The following is a 24,875-nucleotide window of genomic DNA, read 5'->3' on the forward strand; positions in this document are numbered from 1 at the left end:
CTTCACCAAACAGTATGATTTTTTGGATTTTAGGACTTCCTGGGAAACCATAGGCGGCCCAGGAAAAGGGACTGACCTCCTATGCTGATTTGTGAATTTCACACGCCTTTGAGCTTAGTACTAGGTGAGCTCTCTACCCTCATCTATCAAACCTACCTTCGGGCTGGTAACTGTGGTTGGGTTTTTTAAAGAAAATGGAGCAAAAAGTTTCTATCTAATTCAGAAACCATCCGAATTAGGCAATCTTCATCGATTAGGTGCTTTAAGCACACATTCGCTGGATTTAGTTTTTCAATGACATTATAGTTTATTTAAAATTTTGAAAAATCCAATTGAAACGTAGTTTAATATTTCATATGGTGTCATCATAATTAATGCCAATGGAAGAGGACTTTTTTAGCCCAAAAATTACTGTTACTGGTCAAAACTATTCTAGTGAATTTTACCAGTTTTCATATTGGACCCTATTAAACATCCTGTGGTCTTTAGGAATTGATAGCTGCTATCTTATTAATGCTGAATCCAACTGGGATTCAATCGAAAGAAACGGTCGAAGCGGATTTTTCCTACTTGATCTTGGACAGCTCTGTTCGCTGAAAATGGACGGGTTAAAATTGAATACCACTGCATTCATTCCAGAACTGGATGAAGGAGAAGGCATGTTGATAATTATTTGGGCAAGAATGAAGGGTTATTTTATACCTTATGTCCTTGCTATTCGTTGCGGTTGTGGGATTAATTTAAGGTGCATCGACGACGGAATTTTGCACCTCGAAAATTATCCTCTGCATACAAAATTATGTTTAAGATCTGCTTGTCACAATTTCTTATGATTAAAAGACATCATGTATAAGAAACAAGCCATTTTTTAATATGTTAAAATACCTTCGGATTGATTACTATGGCTTATAATATGCATAAAATACACACTTTCCTGAGTAATTTTAGAACATTTTCTATCCGAAGAGAGTGATCGGTGAAGACCTGATGTAATCCCTAAAATAAATTGGGACAGTCTCTTCGTGCTTGGTACTAGCTGCACTCCACGACGAGGTACTTTATATTCAGGAATGTTTAACAATCCGGGCAAAATGGAGGCTCCTCTTCTTTAGAGGAGAGGTAAGAATAAGCGAAGGTACTGTGCTCAATCTTCATCCGCGTGACAATGACTTCCTCTAGTCAACTATTCCTGATCCAGAGCCTCCAGGGTAATGCATTATCTTTTATGAACCAAAGTTTGTTATTCCAGTATTGATGCACGCCAAGTGTTTAAGGAGTATCTTCTGCAGGATTTGTCTGATATTATGATAGGGAGGTCTATCTCGACTCTGCTGAGAGCTCTTTTTGTAGCTACATCCGCCGCTTCATTCCAGAGAATATGCAAGTGGCGATGAAACCAAAGGAATCTTATGTCAACGCCTTTTCTGTTGAGAAGGTATTACCGATGATTTAATATTTATTGCGATGATTGCATGTGTAGGAAAGTAGCTTTGTTGGCCTTGTGTGCGCTACGAGAATATATCCGCAATAAAATTGATTTGCTCTCCACTCATATGACGTCAAGTGTAACTTTCATGGTGAACAACTCTGCTGTACATATGTATACTAAGCATGCAGTTTAGCTTAGAACCAATGAGAACCAATTCTGAGAATGTGAAGGCACATACACCTTCATATTCAATTGGAGAAATATATGCTTCAACCATTAGAAGAAATCTAATTTTACACTGGCAATGCTTTACCATTTCAAGATTTTTATAAAGTTATCAGTTGACATTATGAAATCATTGATAGCGATTAAGTTAATTGAAAAACCAATTATTTTCTTGATACTAATTTTAAGAGGTTGTCTTTTTTTCATATATTATCTTTGTTCACTCTCCAACTTGCTTTCGTCTCTAGCAAAGGCAAACACCGTTTAATTATAGTGAATTTGAAGACTAAAGTCATTGAATATGGTGCATTTTTTACAAATATTTATTCAGATCCCTATCTTAGAGTTGAACGAAATTTTCACCGGTAGTTATTCTTTATAAGTGTACATAATGCTAAAGTCATTCAATTCAGTTGGATGGACATACGGTTTAAAGAAAATCCTCTTCATCCCCTATTAAGACAAAAAACCGTAGAAAAAGCATAAAAACCAATGAGATGTAGCCAAATAACAATAATGGGTCCTTTTATATATAACTTATATATGGCTACGGTAAAAAAATCTATTAGCTTCCCAACTTTACCCTTCAGCATCACAGTGCAACGTTACAATTTCTGAGAAGTTCACGGGAGATTTCCACATTTTTTTACAAGAAGAAGAAAGAATCTTAATGATTTCATTTACTCACTTGATGTTAATTATAATTGTTCTGATTGAATGGCTGCTCTCATAAGTCAACAAGACCAAGAAAGTATTCAGAATTATTCTCATTCAGATCTTATTGCATCTTTTTCATATTTTTACTTCTGGCACCGTAGCATATCCTCACCGAGGAATGAGCTTTTCTGTGTTGGTACGCGATTTGTAATACAATATTCCTTGGATGGGTGGTGATGGAACCCTTTAAATTCCTTGCTCGCTAGCAGTACGCCCTCGCTACCAAGGCGCCGAATTAGCAAATTAGGGACGGTGGCCCAGTTTGGCGTTCAATTTGCCGACCAACCCGTCGAATATTAACGTAAGGACGGGGAAATGGGAAAGGCTGTGTGTTTAAGTCTGAGTGTGTGTGTGAGAGAGAAGAAGAGCCATCGAGCGAAGGAAACGGGGAGAGCATTCGTGAGATCTGGCCAATGACGTGGATTTTCGTTCGGGGATATTGCTTCCGGCCTTCCGTCTCATCCATCCTCGGCAAATATTTACGGCATCCTCTCTCTCTCGTGCTGACGACAAAAAGAAGCGGAAAAGTTTGGACGCGTTCACCGACTCTGCTCTAGGAATATACATGAAAACACAAGTATCTACTGGGAGGAAACTGTGCAACGATTTCAGCTGTTGTCATTACAAATAACCCAGCTTCCTGTTGTGCTGACAATGCTTCATTCGGTTATCCGGTTGAAAACGGAGAATAGTGATCCTTGAATGATCTGATCTGTTAGTCTTTTCAAAAATCTAAAGGATAGACCTAGGGTGTAGGGATTCGTAGAAACACGCCTTTTACATACGCGTGAGGATGATTTACTCCATAATCATTTACTACTATTTGGCATTACCTCATGAGCAACAACTCCTTATTACCATTAATTTAATATGCATTACTACTCATAATTATAATTTCACTTATTGGAAATAAAGGTGAGTAGTTAATTGCTTTTTAGACGGTGTTCGAAAGTATCATAGCGATATGAAATATTAATAATAAACCTTTTACGCTACCACAATCGGGTGTAGCTATAAAAGAGGAGAGAGAAGTAACTGCTGCAAGAACATGTTAAATATTTTAAATTTCATTACGGAATGTTTATTGTCTTCTTTGTGTTAATTTGTTCTGTTCCCCCAACCTTTCGCAACATCATCAGGCGGAGATGATACGCCCATCATTGGACGCAAAACATTAATGCACAAAATAAATGATTTTGAATAATCCGAAAAACATCCTATAATGAATGAATGCTGTGAAAATCTATAAAAAATTATTTTAAACTTATGGAAAACAATTTTTTGAGAAAAAACAGAAATCTCATATGAAATCATAAGAAGGGGAGATTTTTAAAGAGCTAATTACTCCTATTTGGGTGAAATGATTTCATAGTTTACAATAAATATATTTCGAAATGATTGATTGTCTTAACTCATTTTTTGTCAATATGGGTCAAAAACTCGTGGACAGCGGCACGTCGGCTCCTCATTTGCTTTACCCGATGCTATCACTCCCACGTTATTTCTCTTTGGATCCGCCCACTCACAAATTCATGTGTATGTTTATCCTTACTCTCCTATTTGGGTTCATGGACTGAGCTAATGGAAGTGGCAATATCTGTTTGTATAGCCTACCACAGTTACAAGTTCCCGTCAAACAATATATAATTGCTAAGATGTTTACGGAGGTATTTCCGCGAAGCTCCGTCATACGCTGCTGTAAACCAGCCTTTCTTTACTGAATTCCTTTCAATCTGTGCAATTTTCATCATCGTAGACCTTTTTGCCAAGATATAACGTAAATATTCTCCGTAAAATCAGCATTTAAATCAACATCTATTTTTGTTTTGAAGAGGAATAATAATCTAGCGACCTTTTATGCGCAGAAAACCAAGATATTATATGTGAGGATAAATTTATATCATGTTGAGGGTAAAACCTTTTATTTACATAATAATGAAAGTTCCTTCATATCTGGAATTGTTAACGGTGGTTTATCTTGGAGATGTTCATTCGATAACATTTCGCTCAAAATTCATTTTAGTATTACTTTTATATCGTGTTAAAACAAAACGATACATCTTATTTTGGTGAATTAATGACAATTAAACCGACCAAACGTAGTAAACTTGGGTATTATTTTTAAGAAACCTCAACTCTTGTTACTATGAACAATGAACTGCCAAACTTCGTCTAATAGCAAATATAATGAAGGAACGCCTCAAAATAATTATCTGATCTTTTGCTAAAAGATTGCTCATTGCCATTAATATTTAACCTAACGTGAAAACATATTGCTATTGTATTGCAATCAATTCTACCCTCAGCGTTCTAATAATACGATCAATGCACTTTAATGTTCCATCTCGGCGATGCAGTCAAATCTTCACAGTTGGTAATCATGTTAGCATCATTCCTCACCCAGCGTCAAGGGTTTGATTAATTTAATTAGTTTTTATTTTGTAAAGGAAGGAATCCCTTAAAGAAGAGTGATCGAGCTTCTTGTTGTTAATCTTCATCCACAACGATGACATTATTTTTTTTTAAATGTCAACGATATATTGTTCGCTGATGATACGGCCGTTTACCGAGATGTAAAACAATGGAATGGGTCTGCGAGGCTCTTTAAAATTAACTCAGCCAAATTATTGAGAGATTTCACGAATGAGAGCGATGGCTGAAGCTAAATAAATGCATACATTTCTGGAAATTGAAATTACATAATGCATGCATCTACCGACATGAACCAAATAAAACATCCTTTCTAACGTTGAACTTAACAAGAAGAAAATGCTTTCTAAAAGTTTGTAACAAGATGCATGGAAGAAACTCAATTTTATGAAATCAATGCTTAAGGTTTTAATGCTTCCTTTGCGGCTGTCTACATCTTATCATTCTGTAGAGATTCCGCCTAAATTCTTATCTAGAGATAAGAATATAGGCGGAATGCAATCGGAAATATTATGTAATGTGTAGATGGAATTTTTTTAAATATCAATAAAAATGGTATTTTCCAGGATTCTTTATGAATTGACGTCCATCACCCTTCGATGGAGAAAATACTGAGGTTGTGAGATCAACCGAGGTAAAAAGAATCCATTCGCTCACGCACCTTGCGCGATTGCTAAAACAGTAAAAAAGCACACGCCATTATACACCAACTATTCATACTACCATTTGAAATCATAAAGTTTTGCATTTTAAAGTTAATACGGTTGGCAGTTTTCAGGGTAAAATTAGGATGCTGAATATTTTTTTCATACCTGAGCTCGCCATAGACTGATGGAATAGCTCCTGGACATCCGTTTTTTATTAATCAAAGCGTCCATTCAGCCCTTGGTGGTCACCAGCATTATTCCGATCTTTATTCATTACCTCGCCCATTTTATATTAAGACCGTCCATTATCACATTCGAAGGGACGGGATTCCTTTCAGTGTTTTCGTCCATCCACCCCTGCCCACAGTTGGCATGAGTCCGTTCTCCATCCTTTCTTATTTCTCTGCCAGGAAATCTGATAGCGGGAAGAGACGGCAACGTCATGGAAACGGACGGTTGAGGTAGGAGAGTGAGACCTTTGTGCGAAAAAGCGTGGACCCTTTGGAAGCGCTTTCCAGAAGCTCATTTTCTTGAGCAGGTCACCACCCCTGCCGCCCACCACGTGCGTCACACCACCTCTCCCAGTTACCTGAATGCCCATTGCCACTTTGGTCTTTCCGTTAAAAATCTCCTGGGAGAATGATTTAATTAGCGCAGATTTTTTGTATGAAAGTTCGTCCTTTTGGTTGGGAAACACGGTCTAGATTCTTTTGATGGAGATACTTTCTGTTATTTGCGAAGGTTTTTGCAACACTGGTAACCCCTAGCCGCTTTGGAAGATAAGCCGAATTAGGAAAAACTGCCTATACACTGACTAGTACATTGTTATTCCTAAGAGAAGTTGTTACGCTTGCGCCAGGAAATTAGGTACTAGTAGTCAACTGGGTGCGTAAATTTGAATTCATTCTCAACTGAAATTTGAAATCACTTCTTTCAGATGGTTCAAAACTTCGCTACCCGTATGATGAACTTTTCCCGAAGTGAAGTCTGTAAAGTTTTATCTAGGTGTAAACGCGAATCATACGTTCCAAGGGGAAGCTCACAATACTGCCTTCCTAAAATACGTTAGTAACTTTTGGATCAAAATTTTGCAGATACGATCTGTGTTGATAAATCTCGTATTATTTTTATTACGATGTCTACCTTCCATATACATTCCATTACTGATAAAAATTGAATTGGATCAGAATGATATTCGACTGTGATCAACGTACAACGGTCCTCGTTTCCTTTTTCCGAAGTGTGCTATTTTCTAAGTAAATACAAACGATAACTCAAGTTTCACTAATCGAACTGTATGAATCATTTTTAAACGAAAAGACTTTGGCTGACTGGCGCGAAGATAACGGAATGAGTATTTTGTAATTATCGCATGCCGTATGAAATGAGAATTGCTATCCAACAAATTGACCTATGCCTTCCTCGGAATGAGGTTCTGTGGAGCACACCAACTGTGATATGGACCCACCGAATAAATAAATAGGCAAATGAATTCGTTTGTTTCAATTCATCTCTAAAATCAGTGGGCCATCTAATGCCACTCTTTTTGGACTTTACATTTTTTAAATTTGTGTCTCGATATTTTGCATCTTTTTTGGAATTCATAAATCAGATATATTTATAAAATTACGTTTATATGATAATATTATGCTCTCTAATGATATAACATATGCTTATGGGATTATACAGGTTACATATAATATATACATGTATATTTATGCTTACGAAAAAGTGAAGAAAAAATCAAAGATCCATGACTATGCAACGAACAAACAGTATAAAATGTACGAAAGGCCCTCTATCGTGATGGCAACAACTAACGAAGGGACCTGCTGCTATAATATTATAAAGGGAATAAATTATCCTTAATTCGCTTATTGTTATATCCTTTTCCACAAAAATTACCTTGAGGAACGTCACTAAAATGTTGAGGAAAGAACAAATCGACATGAATATTTCCCTTGGTATTTGTCTCCTTACGGGCTTGCTAAAAAAAAGACATTCCTACAAAATGCTAAATGTATTAGTAAAATTATATAAATTCATTTTTTTATTGCAGTCGAAGTTTTACAATATCTATTATGTGCCGCATTAGGCGGGGCTTATCAACATAACAGTTTTGTCAGTTGATACGTCAAATATCTACTTTGGCCATTCAGAAAATCCTAGCCTTCATTTAAATTTTTAACTAGAAGTGCAGCGATCTTTTAGTAAGTCGACTTTTTCTTTTTTTTGCTTTGGATTTGTTTGTCCCTCTGTCATTTGATTGGATGGGATTCGACAGCGCGCTGCGAACTGTTGCGCCGTGACAGCCTTCCATGGGATCGGGCATTGTCCGGGTATCTCCAAGGTGACGGGGTGACGGGTCCGATGGCTCGTGAAAAGTGGTCCCAATTGATTGATGGCTCCCAGCTTCGATTGCCTCCCGCATCCCCTCCCACCGATGACGCGACGAGGCATTTCAGCTCGTCCTGACCCATCCGGCTCGTGGAATCATTCGAGTCGGAATGTGGCCTAAAATGTATTTTCTTTTTTTTTCTCTAGGTCTAAGGATTAACTATGCTTAATAGATGCGGGATCAATATTTAAAAGAGTAGAGCAGCTGGACATTTCCAACAGAATGAGCAATCCAATGGAAGTGATATTTATTTTGTGAGATTCTCGCCGACCAGAAAGCCCAGGCGACCTGAAAAAAATTGAATATCTTTATCCTAACAGGTCCTTAAATTTAGATGGTCCTCTCGGTCCTGTCCACCTATCACTCCCCCGAATTTCTTAACCGTTCTGTTCTTTCTCCCATCATAAAATATCATGTCTTTTCCCCCATTTGTCTAAATATCTCATTTTACGCCTTAATATTTATTTAGATTCCTTCATCATGTGCTTTATTCGGTTTAATTTTGGGCTTATTTCCGCCTTTGTATTTACTTTCTCTGAAGGCCGTCGATTAAAATTTTACCCATCAGTTAAACATTTTACTATTGTTCAGACTACTTACTTTGCTTCAAGCTCTCTGTTTTTTTCCTATTAATCCTCATTTTCAAAATTACAAAATATTTAAAGTCTGATTTTCCCATTGCCTTTGTTGCTATTCATTACGCTACTATCCACTTTTTATTTCTTAATTTTCACTAACCTAAGATTCGAATTTGATCCAGAATTGTTCGTATTATCTATGCTCCAGGAGCTTAGAAAGGATTTCCATTTGAAAAAGGGTGTAGTAACCTATTGAAGTCATAGACGTTGGCTGGGGTCAGCGTGCATTTTATGGCCCTTTGAAAAGGCTAAGCCAGAATACGCTGAGAATATATGGTACATACGTATGTAGATATGCTGGCGGTGCTGACGACGACTTGCATCCCTCTTTGGAATGGACCATCAAGAAAATCAAGATAATTATGTGTCCTTATTGGACTTTTCGTGAACAAGCACTACCGTTTCATTTAACCAATAGCGATACAGTAATGATAAAGCTCAGGGAATTCCACTCAGTACCTCCGGGAATGGGGAAGCATATACCTAATAAAATTAGCTAGAATTATTTCATTTTCTGTCCCTTCCAAGGGCCAGTATTCTGCCGTGATAATGCTTTGATACGCGATATTAAATGCTATCGTAATGCGTACTAATTGTTACCGTAATGAAAAAATATGGAAAAATGGAATTGTGTTTAGGGATTATCTTAAGAGCAGATAAGCTCAGGCATCATATTGGTAGTTAAACCAGGGTGCTAGTTTAATACGTCGTTCAAATGGTAGAGGTGGATTTTTTGGAAATATTCCGATTCATATTTTAAAGCCCTTTCGAGAAAGAGAGAGCTCACGTTTATTCTAGTGCTCCGTACGTTGGTTGGGATTTTAAATTATGGATCCCTCAGCGTCTTCAGTTAAGAATAGGGATATTCCGAAACTGGCTCTCTCTCCGTCCTTCCTCCGTTCCCTAAATATCATAGGTCTGTCAAACTTGAAAATTAAACCAATCCATTGTATTTTAATGCCATCAGACCGAGCTAATTTCATATAAAAATTTCAATACAGAGAAATATGTTTGAGATGAAGAAAGACGAAAGTTAAATTAAGGCAGTAAAATCTTTCAAGTGAAAACAACCGTCAATTTTTTTTCTGTCCCCTTCAGTGGTGATGAGCAGCAATCGAAAAACAGGCCGCGTTAATGTCTCGGCATGGTAATGCAGACGCCGTTCGGGCTCCCTCGTCTCTCCTTATTGCCCAAAATCTGTTGACGTGTCGTCACATTCCATTGAATCAAGTTTGCGGAGAATGCTTCTGGAAACTTACACAGTACGGGAACGAAACTTTGTACTCATCCGAGAAAATCGAGGATTAAGATGCTTTGAAATGGGAACTGCGCCCGAGCCCAACAATCCTCCCACCAGGACGGCGCGATGTGCTGGACGGACTGGAAGAAAGCGTTGTGGGTCAGGAGGGACTCAAACAAACGAAAACCAAGTGGAAATTTCCAAACCTTGGCCTCTTAAGAATTTAAATGAATGGGCGGTGGAAAGCAATCGGAAGAGGGGGCTTCAAGAAGCTCTTTTTTTTTAGATAAGAGGCGGTGCACAGAATTGACTTCAGACGTGAATCAATTAACAATTACATCTGGCATCCGGCATGCTCAGTAGGTTTAAATGAGGCTCCGTATATCTTTGGGGCTCCCTTGGAGTTAAATAGTACACATATTCAGAACGACCATGTACGAGGGGTGACTGGTGGCCTTTTGAGTAATAGCCAGACACCCTGCTTGATGGGCTATTCCGGCCGCCCTCTACTACAAGAATTTTTATAAGTTTGTTATGACAAGCATAAAAAACAGGCCTTCTCGTAAATTAAATAAAATATGATAGGGCAGTTGCACGTAAAGCTCGCATCAGGGACCTTGAGTGCTATATTTATATTCAAGAAAGTCACATGTTAAAATATATTTGTCCTTCTTACAAAGCTTTTGGTGAAAATGGACGATTTGAATAAATCTAGCATATCGATTCTATTTTCTATTTTTTTTGTCAGCGTGTTTCTCTAATGAATTCCAATGGGTTTTAGCAGGTGTTGCAACCAAGGAGGATGAATGTAGGCAAACCTCTAGCCTTGGAAAAAAATTGAACGGCGGCAAAGACACGCACGCTATGAACCTCAGGCTCTGTTCTATTGCTTGTGTCGCTATGCGTTTAAATTCAAGTCATTCATTATTTTAACCGAAATTAGTTGAACTTGAAAATTTAATTATTCAATCCATTAAAAAGTAACTAAGAGCCACCGTTCAGAAGGTAATTGGTTTGTGGGCGCCCTCCCACCCGCAAAAACATGGAAGGCCACTAATTAAATTCATGACTATTTGTTGCAAAAACGAAACAACACTGACGACGTTTTCTGCAGGTGAAATTACGTAGAAAAATACGTGCATTGATAAAAAATTCCTCCCAGCTACAACGAATCCTTAAGATCATATAAATGAGTCCTAGTAGCCTTCAGCTACAGGAGAGAAATTCTTGAAGCATGAATTACTTCTCGCTAACTTGGTTGACATAGACATGTCCAGACCACGTTTTACTTGTCCTCTGTGGTCGCAATTTTCAATCAGTGGTGATCAATTTTTACCATTTTTGTTGGAGCGCCCAGTTACCGATTTAGCAAGAATTGGTAATCAGTTTCAAACAGGTTGATCGTTTTCTGTGGTCATTTTTAAATAGTATTAGGTGGAGAAACTTTGTTTCGTGTTGCGTAGACTCATTTTTGTGTTCCAACTTCGTTTTTCAATAAACGTTTGTCACCTCTAATCACTCTACGAGCAAATTGAACAAATTATCCTCGGAACCAATTGAGCGTTGGCACAGCTGATGATTCATGATGTGGGGATAAGGGTGAGAGCCAAATTATATTACGATCCTCGACCAAAGCAAAGAAATTATCGAATGAGTCAAAGGGTCGGATTTTACTGATGATAAAATGGAATGAAAGGGGAATTGTAAATGATTTTTATTTGTCCGAGGATGAATTTAAATTTACAGCGTAAGAACAGACGGTAGCACAAACTTTAAGCCTGGAAATCAAAACTGAATGAATTGGAAGAGTTAGTTTTTATTTGAGGTGTAGAATCAGCTGAGGAATTGAAAACGCATGAAGGAAAACATTAGCTCTGGAAAAGTGTGTTCTAACCAAAAAAAGTCTACTAATATCCGGCAACATGCTTTCGAAAGTTACTTCATCAAACTTATCTGGGGCATGCTTCTCTTTGGCTGTAAAGCCCGAATAATACTTGGGAAAGAAAATACAATACTGTGAGTATTGCTAATCCGGAGCTTTAGGATTGCGTTGAAGATGAAAGAGACTGACGGAATAACTAAAGAATCAGTCATAAGAAGAACAGAAAGATATTTAATGAGAACTTTGAAAAGAAATATGAATAGCCTCGCCTTACTCATTTTGTGACGAGATTTTTCTATGAAAATAGCATAAATATAAAGCCAATCTATGGGCAGGTGAACATGGGTGATGTTTATTTTTTCCAGTTTCAAAGCAACTGGACGGTGTAAATGATGAAAATAACGATTGTTGCTCCTAAAACTTTGGCAATGAAAATAAATGTATTCCCTTGGGAGGGAGCTGAAGATGGAGCTGGTTCTTTGAAAGAGAGAAGAGAATGATGCGAAGGATTAGAAAAGAGAACGGTACCGCGGAGGAAACTCTCGCTTTCAACATTGCTGGAATGGGGTGTGTAAGAATGAGGTCCTTCCCCTTCTTCGAGCACGAGACTCAACCCCCCACTCTCCCTATGCCGCGCCTTCCATTCTGATCTATCGTCCCCTCGCGGAGCACATCCCAGAATGGTGGAAATTTCCACTGAAGGGGGCGCAGGGGGAAGGAATGAACCCCAAAGCTCAAGCCACGTCCGCAGGCCAAAATTGTAAGATCTCTCCCGTCTTTGTCCCACGGCCAAGGAAGAGAGAGGGAGAGGCAGGGATATAAGTGGTGGCTGCAGCGGTGGTCATCCAGGCAGTGTGAGGCTTCGTGATGCCGACCTCGTCTCATCCCCCACGAGGGGGTGGGGACCGAATCATAGTAGGAGCGAAATAACGGAGGAAGTAAAACATTAAGATACGGTAAACTTCAAAAAAATCATGAAACGGCAGCCAGATTACTACCGTTACATTCCGAGGTGATTTTGATTGATTTGAATATAAATTGAAAAAAAACTATACCAGCAAGGGGTAGAATGAAATTCTGGTAATTTTTCGGCTAAATTTAAATTTAGAATCCCCCTAATAATTGATTTAGCTGATTTGTACTCTGTTGGAATGATGACACTATTTTTACTACCATCGCACAAGATATATTTCCTTTTGGCGAAAAGATTTTACTTGATCGTATTGGATGTTATGAAGTGGAGAAAGCGGACTCAAAAATTCCAGATCGCTATATCCTTCAGGAATTAAGACAATATGGCATCCATACATCTGTCAATGTGATAATCTTGGACCTTTTGGTTATTCGGTTACATGCTACACGCCAGGGTTGTGGTTTGAACTCACATTGAGGGTAAAGAAGGAAACAGATCCTCATATGGCCTTCATCCAGCCTCATGAGGTGATAAATTTGCCATCTACTCCGAAGGCTGCAAGTTAAGATCCTGCTGGAGGTATTGCGACATGAATTTTCTTATTTTTTTATTTATTCAGCCGTCATGGGAGGTGAAAATCAATTAATAGGCCTCACGTATGTCAGAAAGTGAATAAATTTTGGAGCGAATTTCTACGGTGTGTGGTGGGGTGACTATTAAATCGTGTTTCTTCAAATGGTGATCGTATTTTTCAATGGTCAACGTATACCGTATCTCTTCTCCATGTGCGGCGCCCCGGATTCGAGATTTAATCTGTGTTCCTCCTTGTTTTCTGTCCTTCGTAAGTTGACGTCGTTCTCTCTTTCCTTATTTCTCTTTTCTTCAAAACAACCCAAGCTGCCCAGGTGCACTTACCTGTCTTGTTCCTCTCTCAATTACAAATATGGACCCGCATGTAATTAATTGGGTTAAAAGCATTAAGATCTTCTAAATATGTCCTCAAACAAGTAATTACACTGTTATTGTGACAGGTTGTAATATGACTTATTTGCGCGATTGATTTTAATTAAGATTTAGCCTTAGTGTCGTTCTTTTACGAAGGTAGAAAATCCGCAGCTTCACGTCTGGATCGATGGAAGGAGCCATCGCTCATTTGACTCTCAGGAAGATTTCCTCGTTGTCTACAGTAGAAGCCGAGACATATGTATTAAATGTTTTCTCGTGAGTGTAGCATAAGCAGACGAGAACAAAGTCAAAAGAGTTAGTCATCAGTTGCTATGGCGTTGAAATCAGAGCGATTCGTTACTTCCGTAGGGAGAATGGCGAAGTGATTGTGTGTATTTACCCTCGTGTTGGATGACTCAAGCAGAATGTCCGTAATTCATTTTGCGCTCTTCCGACCTCTGTTAAGTTTCTTGCCGTTGTAACTTTGTGGGCATTGCTACCAAATTTCCTTTATTCAGAGCTCACTATATTGAATTTTACTTGAGTGAACGGTCGCGTTGAGCTAGGCTGCCCTTTAGACCCCTATTATTCTGATCAATCGTGCCAGCCGGGAAGTTCAAAAAATCAACCCCATAGAAGCTAATTTGAAATGATTTGTATTGAATTTAGAAAGAAAATTTTGTTTTAAAGGTCCCTTTCTACTGGTGGGTTGCTAAACATTTGTTAGACTTGATTTATTACGCAATCAAATCTTTTAGCTGGTTCTTGACCTGGGTAATTATTTGCTGACGATACATTTGTGTGTAGAGAAATTATGAGTTCAGTGGATCGTTGGTTATTCTAACGATTTTTGAAGATTTCGGACTTTTGCAAAGAAATGTGTCTTACTATGTGTATTGTAATGAACCTTTGAGGAAAATAAATGGGTTAACACGACTTGACGTACCGAGTTGTCGGCGTTGAGTTTGTAAATCGGGACAGGTTTAGTACTTAGGTGCCACTCTGACTTCAAACATCCCATGTTAAGCATACATTAAAATAATATTTTGATTCGGCTACATGTAAATTTGTTTCTTAAAACAGATTATAGGTAAATGAAAAAATTTAGGAGAGATAATGTTTCATACAGCCAGTTCGCCTACCTTCGGCTCTTTGGATAATGTGTAGCTTTAGCCTTAGGGATATGATAAATTAAAAAAAAACCGCCAGATTTATAGAAAAATATTTAGTGTAAGCTGCAAATAAATTATTGCTACGGGAATTTTATCGAAGCTAGGTTTGGTGTCGCTCTCGGCATTAAAAGAGCAGGACAACTATTTCCGGTGACGCCAGCTTATAATTGAACCATAGCCACGTCATGGGCAATCAGTGCTTATCACTGTCATTCTTTTTCATTGCATCTTGACATGATAGGAATATTGTTATTATTACATTCTCGTTAACTTGACAGTTTGATCGCGGATGATAGAATGTTATCAGTGGAGCGCAGGCGACGGCCAAATTAAGAAATCATCGAAGATCAAGGGTTAATTGTTTGTTAAACCTGACATAAGACTTTTTGAAGAGTTACGCGGCGGTCACGTTTGCTCCTGACGCTGAGTAAATTACAAGGGGCCAGTGATCAATCAGATTGTTAGATGATCGACACAAAGCAAGAGAAATATACTCCCGCCGTGACATAGTTGAGTACTCATTCCTCCGTCACACAGTTTGTGGCGGAGGAACAAAAATCAATGTTCAGCACCCCAAAATTAATAATACATTTTGTTACTATCCGTGATTACTTTCAAATAGTTTCCATAACTATCCATGTTGAGCAAGTTGAGAATCGTATTACAATCGATTCATCACCTCTATTTCTTTACAAACAAATACGATGCCAGTGCAGCGTTATAATCTGTGAAGCGGTTTTGTGAGGAAGTCGTTTTACGACACAAGTATTCTACGAGGTATTATTTAACAATTAAAATGGCCGATATCACTCGCAACACCCCCTGACACATCCACGAGGTGACTGTCAGGGCATTGCGTAGATGAAGTTTGTGAATTTTATTTAAAACATACCTGAAATATTAAGGACTTCTAGATTTGCTAATTTTCTGTGGCAGTAACGAAGTTGAACTCTGTTTCCTGTTCATTAATCTGTCTGTATTAACCTCTCGTGATGCCGGAGATACCTTTGTTGTGGATTATCTGTATCTATGCGCGATATAAACTTTTTCATGCTCTTAATTGCACGAGCCAGCAATACCATCGAGATAAATCAATAAGATAAGAACATAGTAAGAAATTACGCTGAACCTGGGAATCATCTTCATGCGTTATCAATCCAAGGATCGTCAGCAGTTCTAAACACTATTCAGTTGCCTACCAGTGTCTTCATTTTCTCCTTGTTCCTTCTGTCGACTTTTTCCATTACGTGCTTCTCATAGTTCATCCTGAGCCTTCCCCCTGTAATTCATCCACTCAGTATTTCCTTAAGTCATGGACTTCAGTAAGCCATCATGGCTCGGGAAATGTCTAATTCGTTATTCTTTTCTTCTTGCAAGGAGCCTGTATAGGCTTCTCCCATCACGTATTCCCTCAAGTCATACTTTTTTATTTCTCTCGAAAAACTGGAATAATACCCTTTAATCGTAATTTAACACATTGTTTAACTTAAAATCTATTAATGCTATCTTCACTTCTCTATAAATTCTGTAAAAAAACTCAGATTTAATAATCGTCACCATTTACCGGGTGGATACAGTATACGCATTTGATCGATATGGAAACTTGATTAACCTGAAGAGGCGGGTATGAATGTATTCTAATCAGCTGGACTTTGTACAATGCATGGCAGTAAGCCTATGAGGCCTAGACGTAAGTTTTTAAGCCGTAGTTTTCCCCGTAAAGAACTCATTGGTGGCAAAAGAATGGATTTTAACACATCGGGAATCGGATCTCGCACTCCGCTTCGGAGATTTGATAAACCTTTGTCTCTTTCGCTAACGTCCAGATACGGGTAACTGCCATCACACGATATTTAGCTTATAATAACTTGCAAGTTGAGTTTAAATTAGCAAACCTGTGGGACGGATATTTGAAAAAGCGTGCGAAGGCATGAGTTTCATCTTTTAAGAAAAGGGGTCAAAGAGGACAAAACATCAGAACTATGATCATATAAACTCGGTTTATTGAACAGAATAAATGAATCTATGTGGAGTAGGAAATACTTTAATTATATAAGTGCATTTTTACATGCACTGACATGGAAGTAAATGGAGAACACTTGCAATTTCGTGGGGTGTGTACAAGCACGTGTTTAAAGTTTTTGATGCATCGTTGCCAATTTGAGGTTCGTTGACAAATTGTTTTTCGTGTTTCTGGTGCGGTGCATTTATTTTGGTAATCTAGAACTGCCCTAGGCATTGCTTCACTTTCGCTGAAATGTTTACACTCATTTCTTCATGGCTCAGTCCAATTAAATAATTAGGACAACGCTCTTAACCCACACTGGTCACGTTGTCTTGATGACGGCGTATCTACATTTTGACGAAATAATATTTCGAGGAGTTGCGAGTTGCTGCAAGCCTTTTAGAAAAGAGAATGAAACGAATTTCTTAGGTTCAAGACCAAGGAAATCGATTTCAGCTCTGGTGAATGTACCATTTGCAGCACGAGTAAGTCGAGGGGATGCATCGGTATAATTGTGGTTGAACTGTTTTAATTATGGCTCTCAATTCATTCATATGGTAATGTGCGCACAAATACCTAATCCACTCTCTTTGGCATTGGGTTTCACCGCGAAGGATTACGGAGAAGAGGTCCTATTACAATTTTTACATTATTCTCTTCACGCGTTTCTCGTGCGTGAACACGAGAGTTCACACATGCACATGCCTACAATCGTTCACTTTCCTGAAGCCCCTCTTCGCATGTGATGTTCTCACCTTGGTCTTCCTCAACTTAATCTTCTCCGAATTTATCTTCATCGTATGACTCAAAGATCTCTTGTGTTTAAGACTCTACAAAGCCCATTAGTTCTTTCTGCTTGCGTCTTGCCTTTTTCCGTTCTTTTCTACTGCCGTCATAATTTTCATCGGCGTTTTTCTTCAAAACTAATTGAAGGACGTTGGTCTTCGCGCTCTAATCTTTGCAAAAACTGAAGGTTTAAGCAACGGTTCAATAGGAAATTGCTGGGCTGTTTATCCTGTAGGTACTTTTCCTGCCGGGTGCTCTCTTTAAATATGTACGTTGATTCGATTCCTTCGTCAAACATGCCTTTCGCGACCTTTTTTTTTGCTGGATTCGCTGAGTAGGACGAGAAACCTACGGTCGCGACTGGCCATCCGAAGCCCATTAAAACCACCAATCAAGTAATAGAAACCTATGAAGTACTACCTGTGAGCATTACAATGACGTATTAATGGTAACAATAAGTAGAGACTTGCCCTCATGAAAATTCTTCCCCCAAATAATCTTCCCTCACATGCTCAACTCTCCACTCCACAAAATTACTACCTCTTTCCCCTCCCACATCTTTCTCTCTCTCTTTCACTCTGCCCTCTTGTTTCTAAGCCAGCTGCTTACGTCACGGAACAAGAACATGGCTTCCTTCCCCACCCTTAGCTCTGTAGTCTTATAACACGTTATACGCGGAAAAATCCAATCCTCTCTGCTCCTCCCCACACCCCCCAACCCTGCCCTTTTTCCTGGGCATCCCCTCCTCTTTCGAATATTTACCAACTTCAACTCGACCCCTTCGTTTGGTTTCACCTATGCTCTCGCTTCTCACTTACTCGGGTTTCCTTTATTTTTTCGTAAAATTTCTGGCCGGAAATATGTTTTCGGAGGATAGGAGTCACCATTCCAAAAGCTAAATGTACGGAATGAAGAACAGTATCAGATTACCTAAATACAGCCGCTAAATATTTTTTAAAATGTCAAGGGTGTTAAGTAAGTTGAAATTAAACATCTTGGATTTTTAACTTTATCGTATGCAATAGAATTCCATGGGGGTAATCAAGGAGACCGTTCATTATATTTTATTGAAGTATAAAAAAAACTGTACCGAATACCGTTAGTCAAGCATTTAAGGAATGAAATAACAAAAATGACGTTAATTATCATATTTGTAAACTTAGTCTTTAAAAAATTTGATTGTTGACGACATAAAAAATGAGTGAATAACATATCGGAACTTTTCTTTTTATCACATACATTTAGAATGGCTTTAGTACTTAATTAGCGTATGCACAGGACTCAAATAAGTTCGTATACATCAGCGGCCCGTACATTGTGTATAATATTTATAAACTAACCCTACGCACATGGGAGAAATAAGCTTCTTCGACTATCGGTGGGGTTGGGTTAGGAAAGTACTAAAAAATTGAGAATACGCAATAACAGTCGAAAAATAAGCCCTCGCAGTGCCAAAGCAACTTAAAATAACATGGCAAATACAATTTCTACATTTCACATGGGGATTACTGATTTAAATATCGTCAAAACTTGCGTTTGGATGCTTGAAATTTAGAAGTTTCAGCTTTCATTAATGCCAAAGGGAATTTTAATTCGCAGACCCATGATGATTTTCTATGAGTTGCGCAATGTTATTCAGATGTACACTTATATTGGGAATATGAAGATGGCAGCATCAAGTTGAAACCGGGTTGTGATGATAAACAAATTGTGGAAATGGAGACTAGTTATAGCCAGTATTATGATTTCCAGCAAATGACGGCCAGGTCTGTCGATCTTGTTAGTCAGGTATTTTGAGCTTCATTTCCATATGCTACGTTCTATTGACCTTGACCTTTAGGCTTTGCGTCCGGGCTCCTTCGCCCAATGCCAGTGTTGCAGTACGAGTACTCGTAATTATGGTGCAAATGTGACCGGAACTTAGCAGAGAGATTGTGGATATTTTTGGCGCAAGAGCCATTTAGGTAAACAACGACGCAGGCTTTATCGGTTGTAATCCTGGAGACTGGTACTTCTTTTGAGTTTTAGTATTTTCTTGAATACCAATCACATCACCTCGCTACAACTTTTTGGCTCGCTCTAAGGTGCTCCACTGGCAACAGTTCACTCAACTCTAATTTGGTACTCCATGCTAATTCTTCATCATCTTCAACACCTGAACCTTTGGGACGTATTTATCTACTCGGCGTACCTTTCATACATTCGCTCGTTATCTAGCATTACATTTCCCTCACCCGAGAATGTTTGATCTTTGTATAACTTAGAGGATAATTTTTAATTTATTACATTTCGATACCAGCGTCAGGCACTTAGCGGCTATTTACTTAAAGAGCGCACCAGTGTAGAGGACATATGTGAAAGTACCTACGCATTAGTTTCCATGGCGATGAAAAAGATAATTGATTAAAGTATTCGGCGAGGAGGTTTTAGCCTATAGTTTTATAAAAAAAACTTCTTTTGAAGATTGATTTTTTGTTTTCACCCGTGCCAGTGGAAAGCGTTTTAATGAATACTGCCCCGTCTTTTATTTGCAAGATTCTGTCAATATCTTCAGCATTAAATAAAGCAAATTAATTTTACGACAAGGCTAACTTTACAATGAGGCAAAAGTGTTTTAAGCATTTTTCACGTTTCTTCAACGTTCTCCACGTACGTACAATCTGATTCCGATATTAGACGGCTGAACTACCTGTCTAGCCCACTGGAAGAATTGCCGAGAGGACCACTTCCATGCAATGACACAAATGGGACGCGCGATCGGAAATAAGAAGATCTTACATGTAGTCCCACTCATCTTGCTTCTGAATATATCCATCACATCTGCACTTCATTAATTTAATTTTTATGATTAAATTCCGAGAACTATTAACCTTTTTTTCAGATTGGGCGAAAATTTTAATATCAACTTGTGGCTTGCTTTAAGGCAAAGAATGCAGTCGCGGAGTTCATTTTTGCAAAAGCAGTTGAGTAATTATACTAAAATAAATTACGCTTGGCATTGATGTCTGGAAGTGTGAAAATTGCTGGAGAGATTTAAGCTTGAGGTATAGCCGAAAGAGGACTTGGATATTGAGGACAAATTCTCAGATAACTGGTTTCCCTTTCGGTGAGCCATCTGGAGCAGTCATAATGGCGGGACGGGTAACCCAGTCCTAGAGTGAGCCTTGCTCTTAAGTGAGTCAAATGCAAAACCGGTGAAATTTCGGGGAGAAGGGAAGGAGGTGGATCTCGCCCCCATGCCACTCATTTCCCAGACGGTGTGTCATTCACTTCAAGCAGAAACCTCCTCTCTGCCTAGTTAAATGATCTATCAATACGTTTTTTCGTTTTTCATAGATGATACTCGATTCTTACTCCGATAAGGCTGTAATTATTAAAAGGTTGTTAATTTAAACGCTCATTTCAGAAAAATACCGAGGTTTCTCCGATTACCAACAAAAAGCACTGGAATTTTTTTATCAAAATGAATTAATTCATTCACTAGATATGTCCCGATTTTATTTCCCGTTCTTAGTTTGATCGATTATACCACCCTTGTTTCCCTTTAGGTCCACAACTTGTAAGCACAGGTTTAAAGAAGCCCAAGCAAGTGATTTTAAATCTGTATGTTGAATTCTCTACCCGTTGGTAGGCTTCTCATTTCATGGGATAGCCACCTTTCATTCGTGGATTACCCGGGATGCTGAACTGTGGACTAGAGGGGCGACTTTCGTTTAGAGCCGACTCATAAGCGTGCAACAGAGTTTTACTAGTAGTAGTTATGATTGCAGAATGCCAACAACTGAGGTCATTTGCGCCTTGAGGAATAGGTGGGTAATATGGTAGGGGTAGAATGCTCCGGAAATTGAGGAGGGGAGAGAATTAGAGAGAAACCCGGCGTCGGACTGTTCCTATTCAGATTGAAAGATGCCAATGGGTCTACTATTTAGAAGTCTCATCGGACGGACGGAGTACTCCACTAGGAAGTTTACCCCAAATGGCATCCAAATAGGAATCGGGAAACCTCCGAAAAACCCTGAAAATCCGATGATCTGGAATTCGAACGCCGAGTCATCGGGTTGGGACGCCAGTACACTAGCCACCGCAACAAACCGACTAAACACCGCAACTTTACAAAACCCATTCCCTGATGGTGACTTCCTCAATTGCCCCAGTCAAATTTCTTATTACCATAGCAAAATTCCGCAAAGTTTTTTAAAACTTTCAACATTGCATATTTTCCCCGACAATGCGAAGGGCATGATTTTAATAATATTTTATCCCACGAGTGCGTCATTTTCTCGACGGGCCATTTGCCTCAAAGCATTTCCTATGTCTTCCCCAGCGGAGTTTGCGCTTACCTTGGGTTTCCCATGGCTCCCCCAGGTATTTAAAAGCACAACATTGATATAGCCGAAGTTTTTACAACTCAAAACCTTGAACGTACTGAGAATTTCCGATGCTCTCTTATGTTTATTGTTCAGGAGATTTTTTTTCAACCCATTTCTTTCGGGGAAATAAGGGTGGGGGGACAAGGAAAGGGAACACGTGGGCGTGGATTAGCCGCGGATTCGAGCGCCGCGTGGTGGGAGCTAGTCCTTCGGTCTTTGTGGCCGACCTCGAGACGGGAAGCCGCCTGGATGCGCGCTCCTCCGCATTTGTTGCTTGCGGACGTAGAGTAGGCTGGCAGGCAGGCATGCGGGCTCTGGGGCCCGCCGTGGCGAGTGAGCGAACGAGTGTGTGGATGTTGCGGTGTGGTCTCGTAGCTTACGGAGGGAGGGAGAGGGGGAGCCGAGAGTGCGGAAGGGGGGAGGTTGGGAAAGGGTAGGGGAGATCAGAAAGTGGGAGGGGTGGATATAAGAAGGGCGCGTGGGGGAAGGGGGAAAGAGAAGAGTCGGATGGAGAGAGAGAGAGGAAAAAGATGTGAGGGTTTCTGGCTGCGAGTCAGTCCTTCAGTAGAGTGAGTAGGAAGAGGGCGAGTGTCCATTGCGGTGCTGTGTTCTCGCCGGGAGAACGCGTGTCGCTCACGTAGTGTAGGGGCGGAAGAGGCGTGCGTCCATTGCGAGAGTCCTTTGTCTCGCAGTGCCCCGAACGGACTTCAAAATACCGCGCCCAGACTTGTCTCCGTCCGCCCTCCCTCCCTCCATGCCAGTGGTAAAGGTGAGCAAACCGGGAGGATTCAACTAGCGCGCGCCGAACGCTATTCTTTCGTTTGCCATCCTTTCCCCCCTCTCGCGAAGCGGGGTGAAAAGGAAACACCTCCACGTTGGAAATCTAAACGAAACAGGGGATAAGGAACCCGGTTCTCTCACGTGCCGACCGCTATCGCCTGAGCTAGTTAAAGAGCATTTATTTCGCTATCCCCTAACTTTCAGTTGACCTTCATTCTCCTATTTAACCTACCCCACCCTAACGCTTCTCTCAACTCTTATTTAGCGCTACATTTTTACACGACACCCACTCATCCACAGGCTCTCCCATCTTCTGCATTCATTCTCCTTTTCCCCCACCCCACCTGCCTTTGCCCTCCCTCCACATCCTCTTAGCACCCTCTCCCCCTTCCCATTCGCGCCCCCCCCCTTACCAGGAAAATCGCGCAAAGCCGGCCAAGAGCCAAACCTCGACTTCCCGAAAGAGTTTAGTTTCGGGGCAATCAGAAGAGGTGCGCAGCTTTTATTGTTTGTGCCGCGGCGTGAGTGTGTGTTGTGTGGGCATGTAAATTTGCATTTTTATGTGCTCGTGTATAGTGCGTGCTCACATATATACACAGAGAGGAGAGTAGATAAGAGCGCCAGTGTGAGTCGGGAGATCGCCAAGAGAGGGGCCGAAGGATAAACATTTTATCTCACGAGGAGGACATGGATGGGAGCGGAGGGAGGAGTCAGGGCAGCCGCACTATCACCAACACTCGACGCTGAGGCAAGAGGAGAGACGAAGGCGAAAGGAGGAGGCGGTGACGGAGCCCATCCGTCGTCAGCTGTTACAGGAGGCATTGTGTTGCCATCGTTGGCGTGTGTGATCACCTCAGGAGCCACGGGAGTGGAAGGAAGGGCAATAGAGGTCTGCGGCCCCGCACTTAGCACATTCACCAAATTGAGGCGGCGGGGAAAGCTCTTATCGGATGCCAGATTCCATAATTACTTAGGAAGGAAGGGAGGCGATCGGGAGCGCAGGCAGGATTGATTGCTCCCAGTCCTGCTTTACCTTCGGCTTTTCTGTGTTTTTGAGTGCGAGAAAACATAGGACGGAGAAAGATAGGTGACGCTGTCGTTTCTGGCCTGAACTTTATGAAGGCAGCTTTCTTCCAGACTTGCTCTCTTTGGTTTTCTGAGAAGGTATTTGACTTGTGCGGGAGGGAATTGATTTTCTGCGTTTCCATAGAACCTGTGATCTTCTTCGGGACAAAGGTTAATTTACTTTAAAGCGGGCTGCGAATGGACGAATAGGTACACACACGATCGAAACTTACTCCACCACCTTTGACTATTACTGTTCCACGTAAGTTCCTCGTTTATTGGAAGATGTTCTGCGGAGTCAAGTTGTGTCTGTAGGTTTTTTAGTCAAAAGTGCGCATTTTGAGCGAAATAATTTGACCGGGATTCCTTCATTGCTCGGGAATTATTTCTGAAGAGGAGAGATACTCGAGAAAAAGTGCTCCATGATACAGTTCTAAGGAAGATCATTATTTCGTTGGGCTGTGGAAAGGATTAATGTTCGGGTAGTTTGATTTCGAGTGGTTAAACGTTACGTTCAATTCTGTTAAGGATTTCCTCCAAGGAGATTGATACAAAAATCCCAAGATGAAGTCGGCAACTACGAAACCTGTGGCAAGAGGGAACCGAAGAAGGGTGAGTAGAATATGTATTAGTAATACTTCATTTTGTGAATGCATCGAAAATTAGTAGTATGATAAAGGGAAGTAACGCGACACAGTACGCCTGGGTATTTTATTCCTACGAAAAACAATCAAAGAAATTTCCCGGTAGAATTGTATCCTTAGGAAAAATTACGCGGTTTGCACTATTAAAATCATATTTAATAGGTGGGCGCGATGACATAGCTGTTTGATATTAAAATAGAAGGGTTTCAAATTAAATTTCAATCAAAAATTGCCCAATGCTGAATTATAATTGTAATCTTCTTTCCGTTTTTAAAATCAGGTGAAAACTTAGATATCTTTTCTCTCTTTAAATGCTACGACTTGTTTTTTTCTGAAATCATGATTGTTTCTTGGTCGTCAGTAGTTCAGGTTTTTATTGCCGAATTATTTTACCTCGATTTAACTGAAAAATATTCCTTTGTACCTTTCCTAAAATCCTTTCCAAGTTGCTTCATTTTTTCTTTTCTCTAAATGTTGACTGCTGTAAGAAATTTGCTCTGAGTGTTTTTTTCATCATGAGTAGGCAGTAATTGCCCTTCACGATTCACTGTTGACTTGGGGTGTAAAAGTTTTGGTGAGTAATAAACAT

General features: G+C 39.9%; 1 protein-coding gene across 2 annotated transcripts in view; it reads left to right on the top strand.

Annotated features, from left to right (window-relative positions):
- LOC139700068 (uncharacterized) overlaps positions 1–24,875 on the top strand; it is a 309,488-nt gene that overhangs the window by 115,453 nt on the left and 169,160 nt on the right. The window contains exon 1 of one of the 2 annotated variants that reach the window (XM_071598550.1): positions 22,373–24,254. The exons of the other annotated variant lie outside the window; for it this stretch is intronic. Within the exon in view, the coding sequence (XP_071454651.1) occupies positions 24,207–24,254 (48 nt within the window). The 5' untranslated portion in view covers positions 22,373–24,206. Of the gene's footprint in view, positions 1–22,372; positions 24,255–24,875 lie in introns of those variants that run through there. 2 annotated transcript variants of the gene reach the window in all.

The sequence above is a fragment of the Hetaerina americana genome, unplaced genomic scaffold (assembly GCF_022747635.1).
Source record: "Hetaerina americana unplaced genomic scaffold, ioHetAmer1.1.p SCAF_10, whole genome shotgun sequence".
Lineage (NCBI taxonomy): Eukaryota > Metazoa > Arthropoda > Insecta > Odonata > Calopterygidae > Hetaerina > Hetaerina americana.